The sequence below is a fragment of the Bos indicus x Bos taurus genome, chromosome 7 (genome assembly GCF_003369695.1).
Source record: "Bos indicus x Bos taurus breed Angus x Brahman F1 hybrid chromosome 7, Bos_hybrid_MaternalHap_v2.0, whole genome shotgun sequence".
In the NCBI taxonomy this organism is placed as follows: domain Eukaryota; kingdom Metazoa; phylum Chordata; class Mammalia; order Artiodactyla; family Bovidae; genus Bos; species Bos indicus x Bos taurus.
This window is the reverse complement of record NC_040082.1, coordinates 104,898,239-104,922,231: the sequence shown is the minus strand read 5'-3', so window position 1 is coordinate 104,922,231 and position 23,993 is coordinate 104,898,239. Positions and strand designations below refer to the sequence as shown.

General features: G+C 54.1%; 1 protein-coding gene across 1 annotated transcript; it reads right to left on the bottom strand.

The window, feature by feature from the left end:
• Positions 1-696: 696 nt before the first annotated feature.
• Positions 697-23,241, bottom strand: COLGALT1 (collagen beta(1-O)galactosyltransferase 1). Its single transcript, XM_027548206.1, has 12 exons — positions 22,909-23,241; positions 21,435-21,545; positions 20,566-20,683; positions 14,177-14,311; positions 12,808-13,012; positions 10,800-10,919; positions 5,718-5,794; positions 5,538-5,644; positions 5,138-5,270; positions 3,431-3,558; positions 2,456-2,662; positions 697-2,274 (listed from the first exon to the last, which is right to left on the bottom strand). The coding sequence occupies exons 1-12, from the start codon at positions 23,169-23,171 to the stop codon at positions 2,007-2,009; spliced, it is 1,872 nt and encodes a 623-aa protein (XP_027404007.1). The 5' UTR covers positions 23,172-23,241; the 3' UTR covers positions 697-2,006.
• Positions 23,242-23,993: the final 752 nt, after the last annotated feature.

Sequence of the window (23,993 nt, the reverse complement as noted above, 5' to 3'; positions counted from 1 at the left end):
CTGTAAATTCTCATTTCTTCACTAGAATCACACACCATCTGTTATTTTGTAAAAGCCTCTGGTATATGCCTGCAAGCCCTAAGGGCTTAAGAATCTTGAAAACTTTTAAGTATTCGACCCAGAAAATGTACATGTTGTTGAGGGTTGATAAATGCCCCACCTCCCTCATCTGGAGGCCGGGACCACTCTAAGGTCGATGCTATATATTGTTCAGCCTCATCTAAGGTCCCCAGTTACTGGTAGTTAAATTAATGGCTCACTGTCAGAGTCGGACACAACTGAGCGACTGAACTGAATGGCTCACTGGCGACCCCTGCAGGACTCCTTCCCGCTCTTCTTTACGTCACCCTGGGGGCTACCTGGGGGTCATCTCTTGGATAACTCAGGTCCTCATCTCAGGGTCTCTTTTTTGGAGACTCCAAACTATGACAGCGCTCTCCTCACTCTGTCATCTGAGACAGTCCTGCAGCTGCCCCTATAGGCCAGAGTGCGGCTGGCCATCTGTCGTCCCTGCGCTATTCTGGGTGTTTCACGGGGCGCCCTGGGATACCGGCTCTCATTCCGCCCTCACCCGCCTCACTGGCTCCCCGCCAGCACCTGGTCTCCTCCCACATCTTGGTCTGAAGCAGGGGGTGGCGAGTGTGGGTGGTGTGTAGGCGATGAGCAGACCATCGGGCCAAGAAGGGAACACAGATGTATGTGAAAACCCAACCAGGAACATTTAATAAAAAAATAAGCAAGTTATCCAGGACCTGACCGGGACAGCAGTTAGTTACCCCTCAGAGGACAAGGCACTGCTGGCCGGTTCTGACATTCGTCTCAGGCTTGAAGGCACGGTGAGTCCTCCAGGCTGTGCTGGGGGACGTCCTGCCCAGGCCATGGAGAGCGCCCCAGTGCAGCGGAGCCCGTCCGAGGCCCCAAACACATGATCCCACCAGAGGCTTGGACAAAAGAATGCCATCAAGCAGGTAGACCACACCTGAGATGCAGGGCAGGGCAGCCAAGCAACCGAGGACAGGGGCGTCCTCACCCCCTCCAGGGGGGCTGGGTCTAGGGGAGCGTTGCAAGAGGACATGGGGTCACGGAAACACGTGGCTCTCCCTCTTGAGGGAAGAGTCACCCCTGCTCCTGGGCAGTGGTGGGGGGGATGTTATATACACACATTCCAGGTGACGGGGGTGGTGCACCAGAGGAGTCAAACTCAGCCCCACCGGGAGCCCGCGAGGTCAGGCACACAGCAGGCACTCAATAAGTGCTTGCTGCATGAAGAAATGGAAGGACTCATCTATCTCTGTGGGGGTATCAAATGGTGACTGAACAGTTGTCATCCTGCTTTCTGCATCACTACTGCAGAAGATGCTCTCTGGATGTGTGGAGAAGAAACCAATTAGAGTGAAAAGCACCTTGATTATCTTCAGCCCTAGCACCACGCTCAGCTCCCGGCACACAGCAGGCACTCCATAAATGCACCGAGTCAGTAAGAGCTTTTGTGTCACAAGTACCGGGCACAAAGTCGGTGTTCAGTATGTGTTCAAATAAGTGGAAGTCTGCCTCACTTGTCCCAGAGCCTGGGATGGTGCCTTGCATACAGTAGGCACTCAATAAATACTCGCATGAATTGAAACAGTGAATGTGTATCACTAGGGCGTGATTCTTGACGGGGGATCGATAACGCTTGATGACTGACTCCATCACTGATGGAGGGAGTAATCAAACCTCATTCACTGCCAGAGCAAGGGAACCTGGCACCCTGTGACCAATCCAAGTGTTGGGTGCACCCAGAGATGAACAGTTCCCACCCAGTCCGCCTGGCATACAGTAGGCACTCCATTAATGCTGCCTGCGTGCACGTGATTGCTGAGCAAGAGCCGGCTGGACGCTGCCCTGTGCGGGGAGCCCTCCGGGGCCTGCCAGGGGCCACAGGGGCCCCGCCGTCCCCAGTGGGCGTGTGGGGGCCAGGCCAGCGACTGCTGCTTTGGCTCCACGGCCACCGCCCCTCAGAGCTCTCAGAGCTCATCCCGGGCGGCACTGTCCAGCGGGGACTGGAGCACGTCGGAGTTCTTGGCCTCGCGGCTCAGGGCCTGCTGTTCCCGCATCTTCTGGGACTTGGCGCGGTCCCAGTCGGTCTTGACGTGCTCGTTGTTCCACACGACTGAGGTCTCTGTGTCGCTCACGTACCCGTCGTCCCCTGTGTAGTGCGTGGGGTAGATGAGCAGGGGCTCCACGGAGAAGGCGCGCAGGTCCCGAGGGGAGAAGTGGGCCTTGTATTCAGACCTGCAGGGGAGGAGCGGGGTGGGGGTGAGGCAGATGGAGACAGAAATGCGTGGCGAAGGGGACTCATGAAGGAAGCGGTAGAGAAGCCCCCTCCTGGGGCCCGCGAGCCTCACCCCCCCCTACCCAGGCCAGCTGCACAGCAAGACCCCAGCTCCCCTTGCCCACTGCTGCCCCCTCTCACACTGGGTGCTTGTCGAACATGACTGGCAAGAACTCGTCCACCGGCAGCATTTTGGAGAGCGGCCGGGCAGCCAGCAGCTTGCGGGCGCCTTGCAGGGAGATCACGTAGGCCAGGGTCCAGTACGAGTAGTCGGCCTCCACCAGGTTCCTCACGCGGGGCACAGCCTTCTCAGGGTGCTCCACCTGCATCCGCTTCCGGCCCACGTAGCTGGGGTGCAGAATGGGGGCTCTGTCACCCTCCGCCTGTCTACCTGCCCAAGAGTGCTAACGCAGGGAGCCACTGAGCCGCTGTCAGACCCTGGGGTAGGGGGAGCTGGGGAGCACTGAGGAAGCTGGTGTGACTGGACTGGGTGAGAACAGGCCCACAGAGGTCTAGGGCCCACAAGGAGGAGAGTGGGACTGAGAAGGAAGCTTCTCTGGGTTCAGCGGGCAGTGGGACGGGTGAGCAAGGTGGTGGGTTCAGGTGAAGCGGTCAGGAGTGAAGGGGACCCATTACTACTCATTTTAATGACACTCTGGTGAGTCTGAGGCTCAGAACCTGGATCAGGGCTCTGCACAGCAGCGGGGGGAAGCAGGGTGGGATGAACCAACCCACCTACATGAGACTGTTCTGGAAATACGTTGGCCACCCTCCACCTAGTACTGGTCTAAGACCCAGGCTCCCTTGGCCACACCCCACACTCGGCACCAAAGGCTCCGCCCTGCTCCCAAGCCTTGACCACACCCACCCAGGCCACACCCCCAAGTCCTTTAGCCACACCCACAGGGTTCCAGGTTAAATCTTAGCCACACTGGCTAAGTAAGAGGAAGGCCCCAGTCAAGTCTCCAAGCCCTGAGAAAGAGCTGGCAGGCTTCCAAGACCCCCGACTTCCAGGTCAAGTATGAGTCCTCCTGCCAACCTCCCACAAGACCCAACCTATTAACCTGCAAAGGCCCTCAGAGCTAGTCTCCAGGCCACCACGCAGGCCCGACTCACATGAGGTCCCAGTCCAGACCCTCCCGCTCCACATCCTGCATAAGGTTCATCAGTCGCCTCTTGAAGAAGATCTCGAAGCGTAGGTCATCCTCAAACACGAGTGATTTCTGCAGCCCGCGGTCCACAACCTGAGGGAGGAGGCCCACTGAGATCCTGGACAAATCAAGCCCAGGCCTGACCCCAAAGCCAGTTCTGCTTCAGAGGTCTGGGGCACCAGGAAAAAAGCAAAACACACACACACACACCACCAGAAGTTCAGATCTACCTCTTGGCCAAAACCTTCTCCTTACAACTTGGAAGCAGATTCCACAGCCTCAGCCTGGCTGCCCCTTCCCACCCCAGGGCCTGGGCCTGGGCCTGCCCTGTGCCTTTGATACAGAGTACCCATTCTCCCATGCAGCAGCAGGCAGGATCCCTCTCACCCTGCTGGCCTCAGTTCCAATGTCAACTAAAGAGATCCTTCGTGACCATCACCCAAAGCAGCTAGTTGAGGACGATTCATAACCCTGGACCTCTCCTGTAGGTGCCTCTCACTCATTTCAACGTTAGTCATTTCTCTGTGGTTTAGCATCAGTTTCCCCAGCTCCCAGGGCTGTGAATCCCCTGTGGGGAGCTGGGTGTGTCTTGGGGGCTGTCGTGTCCCCTGGACCAGCACCAGGCTGGGCACGCAGTCAGTACTTGACAAATCTTCCGTGAACTAATGAACTTGATAAGCTTCACGACTGAAGAAGACTCTATCTTCTTCATCTGGGAAAACGAGGCTGAGATTGGGAAATGCCTTCCTTGCTCACAGAGCTCACCCCGCTCAGAGGCAGGGCTGGACTTGAACCTGGATCCCCTCTGGCTCCATAGCTGCCTGGACACCGCAGCCTTTGCCCCGTACCTTCCATGATCAATGTCAGAAAAAGAGAGCAACCTGGGCGAGAATGCACTGCCTCAAATACCAAATCTGACCTCAAGTTGGATGGCTCCAGGTTCGAAGCCCCATCTGGCATCCTCGCCCATCATAACCTTTCCCTCCCAGGGTGTCTGATGAGCCTCTGTGGCTAATGGGATACCAATGTGTGGGGTGTACATTAGTTAACATCACCATGGCTGGTGCTCCAATTAGTAAGCTCTGAGCACGGTGCCCAGACTCTAGATACTTGACAGTGGCTGGGTATGAAGAGGCTTCACTTGGAGGTCCAGGGCCTCAGACCCCACCGTTTCTAGAGTCAGGCTCACCCCTCCTCAGACTCAGGACTCACATCTGCACAGTGGGAGGATGGCAGCTGCCCCACCTGGGGTTCAGGGGCCACATTCACCCAAGAAGAGAGGCTGAGTGTCCTGCAGTGGTTTTGGAAGCCTGCCTGGGGTGCAGGGGATTCCCTCCCTGAGCTGTTAAGAAGCCCGAGGAGGGGACTTCCCTGGTGGTCCAGTGGTTAAGAATCTGCCTTGCAAAGCAGGGGGACACGGGTTTGATCCCTGGTCGGGGAACTAAGATACGGCATGCCGTGAGACAACTAAGCCTGCGAGCCCCAACTAGAGACTCCAAGTGCCGCAACTGGAGAATCCCCCAGCTGCAAGGAAAAGCCCCCACGTGAAGGGAAGATTCTGAGTGCTGCAATTAGGACTAGATGCAGCCAAATACATAAAAATCATAATACATAAGATGTTTTTAAATAAAAACAAGGGCTAAGGAGGGTCCTGACCCCCTGCCAGACGTACCTCCTTCCAGATGTTATAGTGGCTGAGGAAGCAGCCCAGTTCGCCCTTGGTGAGGGGCCGCCCATGGTAGGGGTCCCGGTAGCCTGGCAGCATCTGGATGCCCAGAGCCTCCACCTGGCTGGTGTTCATGGCTCTGCAAGTGTGGAGGGGTGGGGGGCAGAGGAAGACTGTATCTATCCACAATCCCACCAGTGAGCCTCCCTCCCCCACCCTCCCCCACCCTCCCCCACCCTCCCCCACCCCATCCCGGACCGGATGTGGCCTGCCTGGGTGTGGCCTATACCCATGCGTACCCATCCAGCGTACCCAGCCAGCGTCAGACCCACGCCGCCTCCGCGGCCATCAGGGTGGTCTATACCCACCCGCGGCGCCGCCCCTCTCCAGGCAGGGCTCAACTCACTTGCCGTCCACAGCCTCCACCAGCCGGCACGCTATCTCCTGCTCTTCCAGGGCCCGCAGCATGCGTTCCCGCCGGTCCTGCCGCCGCTTCAGGTTGATCATGAAGACCTGCGGCCCACAGCCTCTGTTGTACCCTCTGGGCTGGCCCCCGGCCCCCACCCCGAGGGAAGGCCCGGCCTACCTCGTCAAAGCCCATCTTGTCTGGCGTCTTGGTAGGCACTGAGATGAACCGCGAGGGCTCCGAGGGTGGGTGCTTCACTGGGGGGGCAGCAAAGCCGAGGGGTCACCAGGCGGTCATGGAGACGGAGGGCTCCAGCCTCGCTCCTGATGCCCCCTCCCCAACCTCTGCATGGCTCCGTGTCACCCCGGGCTCCTCAGCCTGATGCTAGAGACCCTGCCTGACCCAGCCCTGCCCACAGAAGCAGTGCCAGTCTCTCTCCTCTGCCTCTTACCCACTCTGGCTGTTGGCACTGCTCCAGACTTACCCATCCCCTCTTCCTGCCTCTGGACCTTTGCACATGCTGTGCCTCTGCTGAAACCCTGTTCCTCCCTTGTTTCCTTTCCCTGAGTTACCAGCTAAGATGTCTTCTTGGGGTAGGGGGCGATGCACCAACAGGAGTCTCCTGGCCTCCCCAGGCTGAGTCAGGTACCTCTCTGGAGGCCCCCACAGCACCCGGCCTTCCATCAAAGCCTCATTCCGCAAAGCCTCATTCTGCTCTAAGTCCCAATTCTCTGATTATCTCCCATGAGCTCCACCAGAGGGACACCAGGTCCACCCACCCACGTTGGCTCCCTGGCACCCAACAAGGAGCTAGGCACAAACTCATAAAACAAGCAAAGGAATTACATTCCTCATCTGTGCTGTTGTTCAGTCGCTCAGCCATGTCCGACTCTTTGCGACCCCATGAACTGCAGCACACCAGGCTTCCCGGTCCTTCACCATCTCCCAGAGTTTGCTCAAACTCATGCCTAGAGTTGGGGATGCCATCCAACCATCTCATCCTCTGTCGCCCCCTTCTCCTCCTTCCCTCAATCTTGAAAGTGGACTAAAAAACCTCTCAGAGGTTTCTATCATGAGACGATCCCATGAAATCACATGTTATTTTGGGTTAAATTGTGTCCGCCCTCCAAAGATATGCTGGCATCTTGATCCCCAGTACCTCAGAAGGTGACCTTATCTACAAATAGGATCTTTAATGAGGTCATTAGGGTGGTGGGCTCTAATCAATATGGGCGTTCCTGGTAGCCCAGGCGGTAAAGAATCTGCCTGCAGTGCAGGAGACAGGTTTGATCCTTCGGTCAGGAAGATCCCCCGGGGAAGGGAATGGCTACCCACTCCAGTAGTCTTGCCTGGAGAATCCCATGGACAGAGCTGCAGTCCATGGGGTCACAAAGTGTCAGACACGACTGAGCCACTAACATATACACGTGGCATGTAATCAGTATGATTGGGGTCCTTATAAAAATGGGAAATCTGGACACAGAGACCTCCATGGAGGGCACATGGGGTGAAGATGCACAGGGAGCTGGTGCCGTGTGACTGGAGTGACACACCTCCAAGCCCAGGGATGCTACGAAGCTCAGGGTGGTCATGATCACTCCCCTTTTAGCTGCTGTGGGCAGTGCTCAAACCACATCCCCAGGGCCCTGTCTCGGCCCATCCCTGATGGTTTCCCATAGAAGGAATAGATCCACAGGGGACTGTGAGCCTGCTGAGGCCCAGAAAAGCCCAGCATGCCAGTGAGTGTAGCATCCACCTCCGCAAGAACAAAGGCCCCGTGTGAGCTAGCAGGGCAGACACAGGCCCCTCTGTCTGGGAGAGGCCTGGGTGAGGCCCAGAGTCCACCCGGAGCCTCCCACCTCGCAGCCTGGGCCTCCTCCTCTAGGGACACTGCACCCTGGGGCTTCTTCCTATTCGGGACCCATCACAGCTCCCTGCCACCTGCTGCCATCCTCAGGGGACCTTGGGACCCAAAAGGGCAAGGCTTTGGGATCTGAGAATCCGGCTGCAAAGCACTTTCCCTCTCTTTCTCAGTCTCCGCCTGCCTCCTTGGGGTGTACGTGTGGGAAGGATCTGCCTGTGGGAAGTGGAGGTATCTCTTTATCCTGTCTTATCAGTTCTGGGGAAATGGAACATATTAAGGTCCAGAAAGAACAAGGCAATGCAGCTATGTCACAGTGACAGAAAAATGCAACACCCCTAGGGACTTCCCCTGTCGTCCAGTAGCTAAGAATCCGCCTTCCTGTGCAGGGGATGCAGGTTCAATCCCTAGTCGGGAAACTAAGATCCCACATGCTCGGGGCAACTAAGCTGGCACACGGGCAACTACAAAGCCCGTGAGCTACCGTGGAAGATCCCACAGGCTGCAACTAACACCAGACGAAGTCAAAGAAAAAAAAAATTGTAACATTGCTAGACCTATTATAGGGTGAAGGATTAAACTTGACCACAGAGCAGTCTGGCCTTTGCTCTCTGCTCCTGGGTAGTTGAAGACCTTGGAAATATCTTTATTTCAGGCCTTGGGCTATAGTGGGTATCTATGCCAACAGTGTAATTTAGGGTGGGGGTCTTGGCTCAGTCTCTACAGTGACTGGAGATGGGGGTCAGCCACGTGGCAGTCAGCTGTATCTGTAAGAGCCCCAGCAAAAGCCCTGGACGCAGAGGCTCGGGGAGCAGCCTGGCTGGAAGTACACCATGCGTGTTGTCACGCGCTGGTGCTGGGAGAAGCAAGCACTGTCCACGCGACTCCACAGAGAACGGACCCCAGGAGTCCCTGTGCTTGGAATGCTCCTGGACGCTGCCCCACACGCCTTTTCCCTTTGCCAAGATGGCAATTTGTGTCTTTTTGCTGTAATAAATTGTGAGTTTAATAGCTTCAGCTCTGAGTACTTCTAGTGGATTATCCAACCTGAACATGTTCTTGGGGACTCCTGATGTAAGAAGTGAGAGCAATCTTGTAGGTATCTCCTAACTTTGCACCCACAGAAGCATGTCTAGAACTCTCTGCAATGCTGGCAAACAAGAAATGCCCTACATGCCCCAGAGAAGATGGGTGAAGTGACATATGGCACAGCCAAGAGTACATAAATCTGTAGCTGAACATCTACATGGAGTACGAGACAGCAAGGCAAGGGAATGAGTCACAGCCACACTCAGCAGCCAGTGGCAGCAGACAGGGACACTGCGTGGACGACACCACACTTGAGCAGCACACGGTGTGATTCCACTGATGTGAAGCACAAAATGGGAAAGCCAGTCAGCTGGTAGATTCAGTGGGGACACTGGGGAGGGTCAGGGCTTGGTCTGCATCTGGATATAAAGGGATATAAAACAATCATCACACTGCACACCCATGACCCGTTACTGCTCTGTGTGCTAAAACTCAGAGAACAGCCCTTAAACTGAGCCAAGTGTATGGGGCCAACTGGGAAAGACACCCCATGAGCAGGCAGGGAAGGAAGCAAGTTGCTGGATTCCCCATAAACAGAGGGCATCTCTCCGAGGTTTTCTGTAAGCTTGAAATTTTATTGTAAGAAAGATCTTTGAACACATGTAAAATCACATGCATAGCCTGGGACCAGGTACCCACACACAGGTAGAGAGAAAAGATGGTTTTCACAAGAACTGTGAAGAAGGATTTGCACAAATATCTGAAACTTCCAGACCCCCTCCTTCTATCTGTCCTGCGTGATCTGCTCGAGCCCTCAAACAGGAAAATATTCATGCCTCTGTTGTGTGTGAGTTTATAACAGTGGAGTGAACGGTTTCCTAACCAGAAACAAGAATATATATGAAAATTTAAACTAGGACCATTGATAGTAGCCACAGAGAAGCTTCTCAGGGCCCAGTCACAGAAAGGAGTTGGCAATAAGCAGAGACCCACCTCTTGTGACTATGGTGGGGTTGCCATGCTGGGCCTGGACAACCGCATGGGACAGACACTTGGGTGTTGGGGGCGGGGTGGGGGGGGTCTTTGCCCTGGTGACCTTGCAGCCTCCAGGTGTTATCTCAGAAGACCCAAAGTGTTAAGTGTTAGTCGCTCAGTTGTGTCTGACTCTTTGTGACCCCTGTGGACTGTGGCCCGCCAGGCTCCTCTGTTCATAGAATTCTCCAGGCAAGAATATTGGAGTGGGTAGCCATTCTTTTCTCCAGGGGATCTTCCTGACCCAGGGATCGAACCCGGGTCTCCCGCATTGCAGGCAGATTCTTTACAATCTGAACCACCAGGGAAGACCCCAAAGCCCCCTCCAGAGAGCAGAGTGTCATTCCATCTTCAACCACAAGGGGGAGCCATAGACAGAACCTTCTAGAAATGGACGGGGTGATGAGGACTGAGCCCCGGGACAGGGGCCTGGCCCTCCAATCCTCTCTCTGTGCAGTGGAAGGAATCGCTGTGCTGCTTCACAGGCCTTCACAGGGAAGTGGGTGCTCAGCACAGGGCCAGGCCCCCACAGAAGAGGATGTTGCTCCATTGTCTGGTTGCTTCAGAGACTCCCCAGCTGGGGGAGAGGCCCCTTCCTCAAGCAGCCTCAATGGTGACTCAGCCCTGCGCACTCAGCCCACCTCACCAGAGGTACAGGTGCTAACATAATAGCCTATGGATTTATTTGTATATGCATTAGAAAGACATCAGCTTGTAACCACAGTAAAAATACATATTAAAGTTTCCTTTTCAAAGTGTATTCAAATAAAAGAAAGTGTCCGATAAGATAAACATTAAACAAACAGTGGGTCTGGGGGCTGGCAGGGGCATGGGTGATGAAATGGCTGACCCGGCCATGCACGCAGGGTCATCAGTGAAACCTCCTACCTCCCGTGCTCCCACACCCTCCACGGCTCCTGCCTACCCCTGGGGACAAGACCTACTCCTAAGTCCAATGTCTGATGCCCCCACCGTGGCCCTGCCTGCTGGCTCTGTACCCCTTCTGCCCCACCAACCTTGCCTGTTTTCTGAGCTCACAGCCCCTCCAGCTGCCCAGCTCCTGCACGTGCTGCTCCCTCCGGCTGCAATCTCCCTTCCAGCTAACTCACCCTGCATCTTAATGCCACCCCCACCAGAAAGCTCACCCTGATTTCCCCAAGCGTGCCATGCATAGCTGCTTGCAAGCCATAAGAGTGGGGACAACTGTTCACACTGGATTCTCAGTGCCTGGCAAAAAGACTGATGCCCAACAGACACTCAATCAGTGTTCACGGATAGATGAGAGATGGTGGGGAGAGGGAGACAATGTGGCCCTCCTGGGGTGGTGCGCACAGACTCACCCATGACCTCCAGCTGCACGTGCATGAAGCTCTCGGCCTCATCCTGGAGGGTGCTGTGTGACCGCAGTGGCACCGGCAGAAAGCCATACACTTCCTTGTTGCAGACGTACATCTGGACCTCTGGGGCCAAGCAAACAACGATGAGAATTGAACACAGAGCAGTAAGGCCGCGGAGGCAGCTTCTGAGCAGCAGCATTAGCCTCACTGCCCAGGGTGGGGCTGGGGCATAAATGGGTCCAGCTGTTCCCAGCAACCAGCAGAGGCCACCCCAGCACTCCATCTGGGAACTGGAGTCAGAAGAGGGGTTCACAGTGCCAGGCGAGAAGACAAAAAAAAACTCCACCTTGCATGGGTACTGACAGTCCCTGCAGGCTTCCATGACAAAGCAAACCACAGAACGGTGGGTGGACAGCAAATACTCACATTTATGCACAGAAATGAGATGCAGTCGGACAAACCATGAATATCATTACCTCTGTCTGTGTTTGTCCTCCTCTGAATAGCTAAAACATTTTTTTGAATGGTTTAAAACTTTACAACAAATATATATTTTTTTAAAGTGATGATCCCAACGAAAATGATTTTCATTCAAGGTGTGTGGGTGCTAAGTCGCTTCAGTTGCGTCTCACTCTTTGTGACCCCATGGACTGTAGTCCATCAGGCTCCTCTGTCCATGGGATTCTCCAGGCAAGAATACCGGAGTGGTTGCCATGCCCTCTTTCGAGGGGATCTTCCCAACACAGGGATTGAACCTACATCTCCTGAGGCTCCTGCATTGCAAATGGATTCTTTATTGCTGAGCTACCAGGGAAGCCCTTCATTAAAGGGCCAGATAGTAAATGTTTAGGTTTGTGGGCCAAACTGCTCTATCTCAATAACTCAAGTCTGCCTTCAGAATGTGCCCAGAAAGGGCATGGAAGCTCTGCGCCCCTCGCCACATCTTGCCCCATGCATCTCTTCCTGCAGGTTGTTCTGGGATTATATACAGTTTTATAATAAATAGTAACCTAGTGAGTAAATGAGTTTCCTGCATTCTGTGAGCTGCTCTTGCAAATTAGCAGAACCCAAGGAAGGAGTTGTGAAACCTCTGATTTATAGCCATTTGGTCAGAAGCATGGGGGCTTCCCTGGTGGCTCAGTGGTAAAGAATCCACCCGCAATGTATGCAGGACACGCAGGAGACGTGAGTTCTATCCCGGGGTTGGGAAGATCCCCTGGAGGAGGGCATGGCAACCCACTCCAGTATTCTTGCCTGGAGAATCCCATGGACAGAGGAGCCTTGCGGGCTACAGTCCATAGGGTTGCGCAGTCAGACACAACTGAGCAACTGAGTATGCAGTAGAAATACAGGTGACAACTTGAACTTGTGACCAGCATCTGAAGCAGGAGAGGGGTCAGTACTGTGGGCCCGAGACCTTAACCTGTGGAATCGGATGCGATCTCCAAGCAAGCAGAGTCAAAATTGAAATAGAATTGAGCTGAATTATCAGACACCTTGCTGGTGTCCTAGAATTGCTGGTTGGCGTGGGAAATTACCCATCTCCAACACACACACACGGGAGTTGGATCCTAGAACCCAAAAGACATTCTAGCCTGTGTCCACATGAATACAAGTGGTGGGCTGGATTTGGCCCACGGGCCATGAGTTGCTGACCCATGTTTAAAATAAGTGACAAGTCAGCATTCAGTGTTCTCTTTCTCGTAAAAAAAATTTTTTTTGCCCTAAGTATACAATTAGAGAGCAATTATGCTCAACTATAGATAATTGGAAGAATATAGGGAAATATCAGTAAGGAGGTCTTAAAGACCTGGGGAGTGAAGTCACCCAGCAGAGCTAGGGCTGGAGAGAGAATGGGTCCTGAGGATATCACCTGAACACCTGGATACAGCTGCACCTGAAGTCATCGCTGTACTCTATAGTGCTGGTTCTGTGAAACTTCTGTGGGCTGATAATTGGTCCCAAAGAACCAGACAGACACCCCATGATGGCAGATCCCCCGTGGGCTCACCTGCCTGCTTGCAGGAGAAGGCAAAAACAATGATGTCATCAAAGGACCAGGTGTAGTCAGGGTGCGGAGGATAGAAGGCCAAGTTCCTGGATGCCGCCTTCCGCAGGTCGATCAGGAAGGTCGAGTGCACCATGGGGACTGCAAAGCAGCCCCGGCGTTCCCGCTTGCGGATGGGGATGTAGGCAGGCGTGCGCTTGTAGTAGCCCTGCGGGGAGTGGAGGCAGAGTTCTGCGTGGGGGTCCCTAAAGGGGAGGCTGGAGACCAGGACAATGGGAGGCCCAGAACACCTGGAGGGTAAGACCAGGTGTCAGCTTCTGGCTGTAGTGGGCATCCCCTGAGTGCAGAGCTCTGGGCAGGGCCAAGCAGTCTCCAACCCCCAAACCTCAGTTGCTGGGCAGTGGCAGAGAACACAGGGAAACAGTCACTCACAGACCCAGATCAATACTTCTGATCTGAAAGGCATTTGGGAAGGAAAATTAAAAACCTGAAAAGGGACCAGATACTTGAGCTTCTTTAATTTTATAACTAAAACACCAGAAGTGGGACTTCAAAAAAGTCAGGGGGAATCTTTTAGAAGTTCTAAAAGCTTCTGGAACAATCTGGAATTGTTATCTCTCTTCCTTGTACCCTTTACAAATTGGAATTGTTAGCATATAAATTTAGACTTCTATGAATACTTTAAAATATAGACACCACTGAATTATTCACTTTTAAAATGGTGAACTTCATATTCTATGAATTATATATCAATTCAAAACAAAAAGACAGGAAGAGATAGGATAGGTCAGCATCCTAGCTCTAGCCACCTGGCCCCCTTCCGGTGGCACAGCCCTGCTCCAGCTCCTGTCCCTCACTCCGTCTGGCTTTCCCTACAACCCCACCCTCAACTCTGGGGTGGGACGATCAGAGCCTGGCATTTTAATGGCTTCAGTAATTGGTTCAGGTGAAGGAGATGGGACAAGGTTCAATCATAGTGAACTAGCTGAATGCTGCTGGAATTATTCCCCAGGAGTTTGAAAATGAAGTCACTCAAGGGAGGGAGGAAGAGGAATGTTGGCTGAACACATAGATCAAGCCATGCCTGAAGTCCTGCCCTGGCACTACCATGTCATAGCTATGTTTGCATAGGCAAGTCACTCCCCCTCCCTGTATTTGTGTTTCTGCCTCAGAGTACTGGTGGCTGGGGGCAGCGGGCAAGGTGGGAACAATCGCAGACCATCCCCTAATTTGAGGATTGTCACAATGGTGTTTATAAAATGGTCACGAAGAGGCAGCATGGTAATAAGCTAGATTTCAAACCCAGCCCCTACTTGCTCTGTCTAGCCCCCACCACCCCCAGGCCCCTGCCCTACCCCAGCAGCCCCCTGACCTGGGATGTCATCCCACACCAGAAGTTGGAATACGCAGCTCGGGAATCCAACATGGGGGCCACCACCGTCTTGTTCTCTGCGATGAGCAGGGTCAGCGTGTCAGGGTTGAGGATCAGGTTGTCGGCGTCTACAAACTGCAAAACACCCAATATGGCATCAGCGTGGGCCATCAGAGTCACCTGGGCTGACATCAGCGTGGGCCATCAGAGACACCTGGGCTGACATCAGTGTGGGCCAGGAGAGTCACCTGGGCTGACATCAGCGTGGGCCAGCAGAGACACCTGGGCTGGGCCATGGCTTGGAACAGCTGTGGCCGAGGCTAGGGTCCCGGGGGCCTGGGGTACCCTGAGTAGCACACGCAGCCTTGGAAGCCCCCGTGCTTCTCAACAGACAGCTCTGACCTAAGTCACCAGCAGAGTTACGATCACATGATGAAATACACTACACGGCAAGAGAAGGGATGGGCCACACGGCACAAAGCAATACAAACAGGCCCCATGCACAGTGCTGGCGCGACCCCGGAAGTGACAGCGGGGTACCACACGGCTCCATTTGTGGGAACTTTCAAGATGGGCAGCGCTGGTTGACGAGGAGGACGGCTGGGGCAGGAGCCGCCTCTGCAGGGAGGGGCCGGGAGAAAGACACTTTTTTCTATGTGAGTTAAATGCCAACCAAAAGTTTTGTAAAAATAGGATCTTTACATAAGGTTCTTTTTTTCCTTTAACACTTTGAACATTGGAGTAAAATGATGATCACTCGTTTGTGGAAACCTGGAAGGAAATTCACCAACCCACAGACAGCGTCATCACAGTGGGGTGTGCGCCTGCTGGTGCCCCCCGTCAGGCCACACGGCAGAGCTGTTCATCACACGAGCTGGGAACGACTCAGGAATCTAGCCGTGGAGAACCAGCTACAGAAACTCTGGCCCTGTCCCACTGTCTGGCTACAGAGTCGAGACAAGTGAGAATCAAGCAACAAAACACAGGTAAGGATCTCTCTATTGACCCGGATGTGAAAACAGATCACAGTATATTACAGAGAGCTGTCAGGAGGTGGGATTCTTGGTTTTTCATTGTTTTTTTTAATGCATCTAGTCCACAGAACATGCTTTCCGTTACCCACGCAGGGTTTTCAGAATGCTCGAATCATTTGCTGCAAACAGCAAACACTAGAACCCCAGCCTTCTCCAGCAACACGGGAACGGCATTCCCACAAGGCGAGGCGCAGCTGCAGGTGGGAGGCGGCTGCCCCTTGGGGTAGACGGTGCAGTGCTGTGACATTCCCCGCCCAGCCGCTCCGGACATTTGAATCTGTGACCTTGGAATTACACACGGTGAAAACGGCCAGTCTGGTGGTTTCTCCGCAAGTGGAACACTGAGTTACAGCAAGCTCACTCAGAGATACAGAATGGGGAAACTGGAAACGTGGACTTGAAGGGACATTTGTTCACCGTGTTTAGCAGCATTATCCACAGAAGCCAAACAGTGGCAACAACCACGGGTCCATCAGCGGAGGAAAAACAGAATGTGTTCCTTTCACGCACAGAACATGACTCAGCAGTGACGAGGCGTGAAGCAGGGCCACAGGCTGCAACACGGGTGAGCTCTGAAAGCACCAGGCTGAGGGAAGTCAGCTGCATAGCTTACGAAATGCCCTGGACAGGCCAGACACAAAAACACTCAGCAGATCAGTGGTCCCCAGGGACTGGGAGAATCGGGGGTGACTGCTCATGGGCACTGGGTTTCCCCTGGGGGTGATGGAAGCTAGTTTTGGAACCAGACAGAGGCTGTGGTTGCAAAGCATGATGAATGTACTAAATGCCACTGATCTGTACACTTGAAAAGGGCTAATTTTATGTTATGTGACTTGTACCTCAAGTAAAAAAACACAGTCAGAAAGTCAGTCTCTCTAGGAGGTGACATTACAAGGTATGTTTTTTTTTCCTCTTAAACTAATTCTTACTGTTTCTTGTGTATTTTCTTACACGTAACACCCACAGTATCCATAAAAAAGAGAAAGAGGGCTTTTTAATAATAATTTTCAAACACTAGGGACTTCCCTGGTGGGAGAGTAGATGCGGATCTGCCCGTCAGTGCAGGGGGTGGCGGGTTAGATCCCTGGTCTGGGAAGAGTCCACGTGCCGTGGTGTAACTGGGCCTGTGTGCTACAACTATGGAGCCTGCCACCCTCGAGCCCATGCTCCGCAAAGAAGAGTAGCTCCTGCTGGCCGCAACTAGAGAAAGCCCACGTGCAGCAATGAAGACCCAGGGCAGTAAAAAATCAACAAATAAATGCATGTACTCAGGTACTCAGTCATGTCTGACTTTGCAGCCGCATGGACAGAAGCCCTCTAGGTTCCTCTGTCCATGGAATTTTCCAGACAAGAATACTGGAGTGTGTTGCCATTTCCTCCTCCAGGGGATCTTCCCAACCCAGAGATGGAACCTGGATCTCTTGAGTCTCCTGCATTGACAGGCAGATTCTTTACCACGGCACCATCTGGGAAGCCCCAAATAAACGCATAAAATTATTAAAAAAAAAAACAACACTCAACAAATGATTTCACATTCCAATATGGATTACCAAAGCCCTCAGTTACAAAAATACATCCGTGTGTCAAAAGCTGCTTTGAGTTCTGAAGCAGATTCCTGAGTTCCACCCAGGTTTGCTGAGGGAAAAAAGTGAAAACCAGCCAACCTCAAACCGTGAAAGCGAAACCCAGGGAGGCAGACAAGGTGGCCCTGGGCTGGATGGTGCCAGGAGGTCTGAGCCCACCTCTGTCCCTCACTGATTCTGAGACACCACCCAGCAGGCTGTCACTTCTCTAAGCCTCCATTTTCCCATCTATAAAATGGTCTGATAAGGCACCAAGTCACAGGGCTCCCAGGAGGAGCCTGTCACCTCCTTCCTCCTCCCAGGAGGTGGCTCTGTCCTCCCCACAAGGCTCACGCCAGGATGTGAGGTCCTTCTGGCACCCAAACATCCAGCAGGGACTGTTCTCTCAGCCTCAGAGCACATCCTGAAGCCACAGCCCCACACCAGCGCCCACCCTGGCCTCCTGCTGCCGCTATTCCTGCCCAATCGGCCCTGCCCCCGGGGCAGCCACAGGAACTTCTAAAAATCAGAAATCAGAACCAAGCCCTCCCCTGCTCACACATCCTCCATGGCTCCCCATTACCCTCAAAATAAAAGCCACATCCCTCCCTCTTGGCCTGTACAGTCCAGCCCCCACCCACGACCTCAGCATCACCCCCTCCATCACTCCACTCTGGCTACATTGGCTTCCTAGCCAGTCCCAGAATGTCCCAGACTTGCTTCCTGCTCTGTTCGCTCTGCCTCAGACATTGGCCCCCAGCTCCCACTGAGGCTGGCTCCTCTGCTCCTTCAGATCTCTACTAGGGCCCCCTCCTAAGGGAGGTCCCCAACCCCCGGTACCTGTGACTGTGACCTTATTTGGAAGCTGGGTCTCTGCAGATGTAATTAAGATGGAGTTCATCCCTCTTACGCTGTTGGTGGGAATGTAAGTCGGTGCAGCCACTATGGAAAACTATGGAGACGGCTCAGAAAACTAAAAATAGAATGACCGTATGATCCAGCAATCCCAGATCCGGGCATATATCCAGACGAAACTCGAATTCAAAAAGACACATGCACCTCCCTGTTCACAACAGCACTGTTCACAACAGCCAGGACACGCAAACAGCCCGCATGTCCATCAGCAGACGAGTGGATACAGAAGACATGCATATACATGATGGGACCATGCCATGCGCAGCAACACGGATGCAGCTAGAGAGGATCATACTGAGCAAGGTAAGCCAGAAAGAGAAAGGCAGACACCGTATGATATCACTTACATGCAGAAGCTAAAATACCGTACCGATGAACCTGTTCCATAAAACAGAAACAGATTCACAGGCTTTGAGAGCAGACTTGCGGCTGCCCAGCGGGAGGGGTGGGGGTGGGAGGGGCTAGGGGTACAGGATTAGCAGATGTCCACTATTATACAGAGAGTAGATGAATCCCAGGGACGGTGGAGCCTGATGGGCTGCCGTGTCGGGTCGCACAGAGTCGGACACGACTGAAGTGACTTAGCAGCAGCAGATGAACAAAAAGGTCCCACTGTATAGCACAGGGAACTATGTGCAGTATCCTGTGATAAGCCACAATGGAAAAGAATATAAAATAAACAAATAAAACAATAATCACTTTAAAAAAGAGATGGGATTCATACTACATTAGTGAAAGGGTCAGTCTCCAGTCTGTCTGACTCTGTGATCCCGTGGACTGTAGCTGGCCAGGCTCCTCTGGCCACAGGGAGTCTCCAGGCAAGAATACTGGAGTGGGTTGCCATTTGCCTCTCTAGGGGATCTTCCCGACCCAGGGATTGAACCTGGCTCTCCCATACTGCAGGCAGATTCTTGACCATCTGAGCCACCAGGAAGACCATATTAGATTAGTGCATGCATGCCAAGTCGCTTCAGTCGTGTCTGACTCTTTGCGACCCTATGGATGGTAGCCCGCCAGGCTCCTCTGTCCATGGAACTCTCCCGGCAAGAATCCTGGAGTGGGTTGCCATGCCCTCCTCCAGGGGATCTTCCCAATGCAGTGATCGAACCTTTGTCTCTCTGGAGCTCCTGCACGGCAGGCAGGTTTTTCACCGCTGAGCCACGGGGGAACCCCCATGCTAGATTAGAGTGGGCCTTAAATCCAGTGACTGGTGACTTTATAAGAAGAGATCACGTGATCACAAAAGCACAGACTGCAGGGATGCTGCCCGCAAGCCAAGGAATACCTGAAGCCTCCAGAAGCTGGAAGCGGCAAGGAAGCCCCCTCCCCTAGGTTTCAGACTGCGGGCCTCCAGAAGTGTGAGACAAGAAACTTGCATCATGGTAAGCCCCTTGGTGTTGACCCTTTGTTACAGGAGCCCCTGAACGCTGACCACGCTCTCAAGTGTCTTTCAGGGCACTGGCCGCCTTCTGATATTTCCTCGTTCGGTTTTGTTTGCTTTCTGGTCACATTCACCTTTCCTGGGAAGCTAGGAAGGTGGGGCTCAGCTTGTGCTTATCGTCACTGTGTCCACCAGGCCTGGCACGAGGAGGGCACAGGGAGTGGCTGATAGACATACGCTGATTGATACATTAAGAAGGTACAGACCAGAGCTTCCCTGGTGGCTCAGCGGTAAAGAATTCACTGGCCAGTGTAGGAGACACAGGTTAGATCCCTGATTCAGGAAGATCCCACATGCAACTAAGCCCGGGCACCACAGCTATTGAGCCCGAGCTCTAGAGCCCATGGACGGCACCTACCTAAGCCTGTGCGCCCTAGAGCCCGCGCCCCACAACAAGAGACGCCACCGCCATGAGAAGCCCGTGCATCTCAACGAAAAGTAGCTCCCACTCGCCACAACTAGAGAAAGCCTGCATGCAGCAACCAAGACCCAGCGCAGCCTAAAATAAATAAGAAGATAGAGACCAGCACTTTCCTGGTGGCCCAGGGGCTAAGAATCTGCCTGCCAATGCAGGGGACACAGGTTCAGTCCCTGGTCCAGGACAAGTCCACATGCCACAGAGCCACTAAGCCAATGTACCACAACTACTGAAGCCCACGGGTTCCAGAGGCTGTGCTCCACAACGAGAGAAACCATGGCAATGAGGAGCTCACGCACCGCAATTAGAGAGTAGCCAGCACACAGCGCAGCCAAAAACAATTTTTTTAAGACAAGGAAAAGATCTTGGGGTCTGGTGCATAGATGGGAAACCACCATAGGCACTGTTAGTCCGACATTATTACATTTAACCTCTACAGAGAGTTAAGCTCAGTGGTCAGTGCCCCCTGCCCATCACACCAAGTGAGGGGACCACGCCTGGTCAAGGGGCCAGGCTGAAGGAGCTCACAGAAGACTCGTGATCTGTGGGCATGCATCCCAATATTGCACTCAAACCTCAACCAGCCCCTTCCTGCCAGGGGCCCAGAAGGGGGAAGTGAAAGTCAGGGGTCAGCAGCTCAGTGTCACCAACATCCCCCAGGCCCCACCCCATCCTCCTGCTTCTCAGAGTCACCCAGAGGTCATCACTGTGACTGGGCAGAGATATCAGATCACTGGTGATGGTGATAAAAGGGGAGATGAACAAGTGTCCAACCACGGGGGACATAAAAACCCACTCATTTCTGATGATTAAGAACCAAGGTGGCCTAGGATCAAGACCCAGCTCCTCCACTAACCAGCTGTGTCACCTCTGATAACTCACTTCCCCTCTTAGAGTCTCAGTTTCCCCCTCTTTAAAATGGGGTTAAGGTTGGTCTCTGAATTCCACGGCTCCACCTTCCCTTGGAGACGCCAGACCTTCCACCGGGGACCCCTGGGTTGGGCGGCCGAGAAACTCACCAGGATGTAATCAGCCCACATATCCCGGGCTGATTTCAGAGCCGCCTGGCGCAACTTCATGACATGCTCGTAGCGTGAGTCAGACCAGTGTTTGGGGCCCTCCTCATCTGGGTAGGACCTGCGGAGAGGCAGCTGTGATGGGAGAAGCACAGGGCACTGTCGGAGCCCAGAGAGGCCTTGAGCTGGCTGAACGCGGGTAGTCAGAGAGGGCCTCCCGGAGGAGGGGATGTGTAAGCTAGATCTGAAGGCTGGGAAGAAGCAAGGACAAAATAGAGGAGGACGGAGGTATGGTGTGTCCCAAGTAGGGGACACGGTGTGTGCAAAGACCCAGAGGGGAAGAATGCTGGGAGAGGGGTGAGGGGCAAAGGGGTCTCTACTGCCTTGTAGGGACACGCCCCCATCTCTGAGGGGAGGGGGAGTCGAAGAAACTTGGGAGCCTGTCCTCATAGACTCCTAATCTGGTTTGGGCAGTGGGTGGGTACAGAACTAAAGCCTAAAAGAACGAAAAGAACTAAGTCCACGTCAGCCAAGGGCTCATGGGGAAGGTAAACAGCTGAGCTAAGAAAGATAAGGAATAAAGCAGCAGGCGTCCACCACAAAGCCCAGGGAATGAAGGAATTCCAGGTGGAATAAATAGAGGGGGTAAAAGTCCAACCGGAGGATTATGGCCCACTGGGGAAGCTGGAGGCGAGGTGGGTAGGTAGCCAGAGCCAGTGCAAAAGGCTGCAGAGCTGGACTGGAGCGTCAGGGGCTGGAGGCAGGGGGCGGGCAGGTCTGTCTCGGGACAACGGGAGCCATAGAGGGTGTGTGAGCAGGGACACAGCCAAGTTCCAACTGGAGGAGGGATCAGGGCAAGGCCTGGCGCTTACCTGGGCTCCTCCGATGGCCGCCACTCCACAGAGTGGTACAATCCCTTCACAGCCACCAGCCACTCCCGAAGCACTGCCGAAGTGTTGTCTGCATTGTGGTCTGTGGCCACCCTGTAGGCAGAGCAGGACAGGGAGTGAAGTGAGGGAGACGGAGGCAGGACAGGCAGCAGGAAGGCCCCAAGGGCTGCCACACACCAGCTGGGCCTCACACCAGCGACACAGCCCTGGGCATGACACGCCCCCCACCACGACATTTCCTCATCTGTAACACAGGGGGTGAGGACTGGGCCCACTTCCCTGAGTTGCAGAGGGGACTATTTTACAAGATCATTTTGGAAAAACACATTAGACATGATGCCAGTATTCTAGGGCATCTAGGATCTTACAACCATATTCGCTACTAAATATGAACAATTTAGTAAAAATACATTTATATCACACAGTCCGGTCCTGCCTTCTTCAACTCTCTCCTGTGAGTAGTGGGGTTGCTGTCACTCATTCAAGAAACATTTCTTAAGCACCAACTAAGTGCTTGGATTATCTGGACTGGAGGGAAAAGGAATATTTGGAAGCCATCAGCCGATAACTATTCTCCGAAATGAACTGTTCTTTAGTTGACAACAATAACACTGATGACAGTAATAACAACAAAATCGAACAAAATTATTATTATAATATTCACAACTCGGGTCACTGATGCCCAGCACAAGGGCTTCACACTCATTAACTGGTTCATCTTCAAAAACAACTCAATCAGAGTTATCTTAGCATCCCCACTTTTCAGAAGAGAAAACTGAGGTAGGAAGCAATGAGTCACCAGCCAGATTTGTTCCTGGCCCTGCCCCATTCCGCTTCCAGGAAGGATCTGCTCCCCCCCTACCCTCCGCCAGCCGCCGGGCACCCCACCCACCCACTCCAGCACTCAGGAGGCAGGAAGTCTGATTGAGGCTGGGCTCAGGGATCAAAACGGCAGCAGGAGCGAAAAGACGTTCAGTTAGTAGAAGTGCAATGTGGGCCACGGCAACGCCCCAGTGCGGGGGGTGGTTCTCAGGCTTCCCATCTTTCAAGCTGTGAGTGCTCCCAAGTGGGTTAAGGGGTTAGTCTCGGGCTGCGCGGCACGGGTGATCCCGGATATGTCCTAATGGGAGTGGGGGCAGGGAAGCCAGTAGGCGGCAGAGCAGTGGCTCGCCCCACCCTAAAGGGGCCAGCGGGCTCAGCGCGGTTCCGCCGGTGCTAACGCGGCGGAGGAAAGCAGGCAGGAAGGCACACGCAGCTCTGGTCCGCTCTGATGCGGGACAGCAAGCAGGGCGCGCGGCGCGGTTCTGGCCCGCCCGCCCGAAGGAGACAGCAAGCAGAGAGCACGCGTGGGTCTGGTCCGCCCTCCCCAGTGCGAAGACAGAGAGCAAGGCGCGGCGTGGACCCGCCGGGACGGGGACAGCAGGCCTGATGCGGAGCCGGTGGGCGCCGCGCTCACCACAGCGCCGTGCGCTCCCGCGGATGCCGCAGCCGCTCGAGCGCGCCCAGCGTGGCAGGCAGCGCGTGGGCCGCGTTGCGCGCCAGCAGCGCGATCAGCACTCGCGGCGCCTGCAGCGGCGACTCAGGGCTCCAGCGCTCCTCGGGGAAGTAGGCGGCGGCGCCGGGCGGGCCCCCCAAAGGCGGCAGCGCCAGCAGCAGCAGCAGCAGCAGTACCGGGAGCGGCCGCCCGTGTCCCCTGCACGCGCGTGGGGCCGCCGCCATCGCGCCACGAGTCGCCTTTAAGCCGCTTTTCTGCCGGCGTACGCGGACCGCGCCTTAAAGGGGACGTCAGGACCCCGCCCCTGCTGCGCGCCTTAAAGGGGAAGAGAGCTCCAGGCGGATTCAGGCTTTAGGGCCTGCCTCCAAACGGTCTTAAAGACACAAAGTGCCTTGTACCCTCAGCAGCAGCCCCCTAGGAAGAATGACGTCAACCTACAGGCAGGCTCAGGATCCCCCGCCCCCTCATAGACTTGGAGCGCTCTGAACTTGGGTCTGTGCAGTAAAGGTGTCAGAGCTCAGAACCTGCCTTGCCTCAGAAACTGCTCCCCTCCGGGATCAACCCGATTCTCTGTCCCACTCCTATTTGTGTAAGACCCCGATTGTGTCACGAGGCAGACCTGGATAGTTAGGATCTGGGTTGAGACTCCTGAGGTCTGAATCTCAGTTTCCTCTGCTGCAACATGGTTTTACCGTCTTAGTTTTCCACCTCCCAGAGATGTCCTCAGGGTTTGTTGAATACTAAGAGCATGGGCCCTGGAGTCCCCAGACCTGGCTATAAATCCAGCCCGCGCGTGGGGTCGCTGTGTGAGCCTCAGTTTGCCCATATGTAAAATGGAGTCATAACGACCTCAGGATTGTCAGAGGATGGAACTCGCTGAGCACACGCTCTGGAGACAAGGTGGGCGTTTCCCTAGAAATGCTACAAGGGGATTGTTTTTCAATAATCTATTTTTTTCCAATAATCTAATTTTTTCCCAATAATTAATGTGTTTCTAATCACTTTTTGTTGCTGTTCAGTTGCTAAGTCGTGTCCCACTCTTTGTG

Coding starts and splice junctions, on each gene's coding strand:
- COLGALT1 (XM_027548206.1), bottom strand. CDS start 23,171: ATGGCGGCGGCCCCACGCGCGTGCAGGGGACACGGGCGGCCGCTCCCG. Junction 20,684..21,434: donor CGGCCATCGGAGGAGCCCAG/GTAAGCGCCAGG, acceptor GCCTCTCCGCAG/GTCCTACCCAGATGAGGAGG. Junction 2,275..2,455: donor ATGTTCGACAAGCACCCAGT/GTGAGAGGGGGC, acceptor CCTCCCCTGCAG/GTCTGAATACAAGGCCCACT.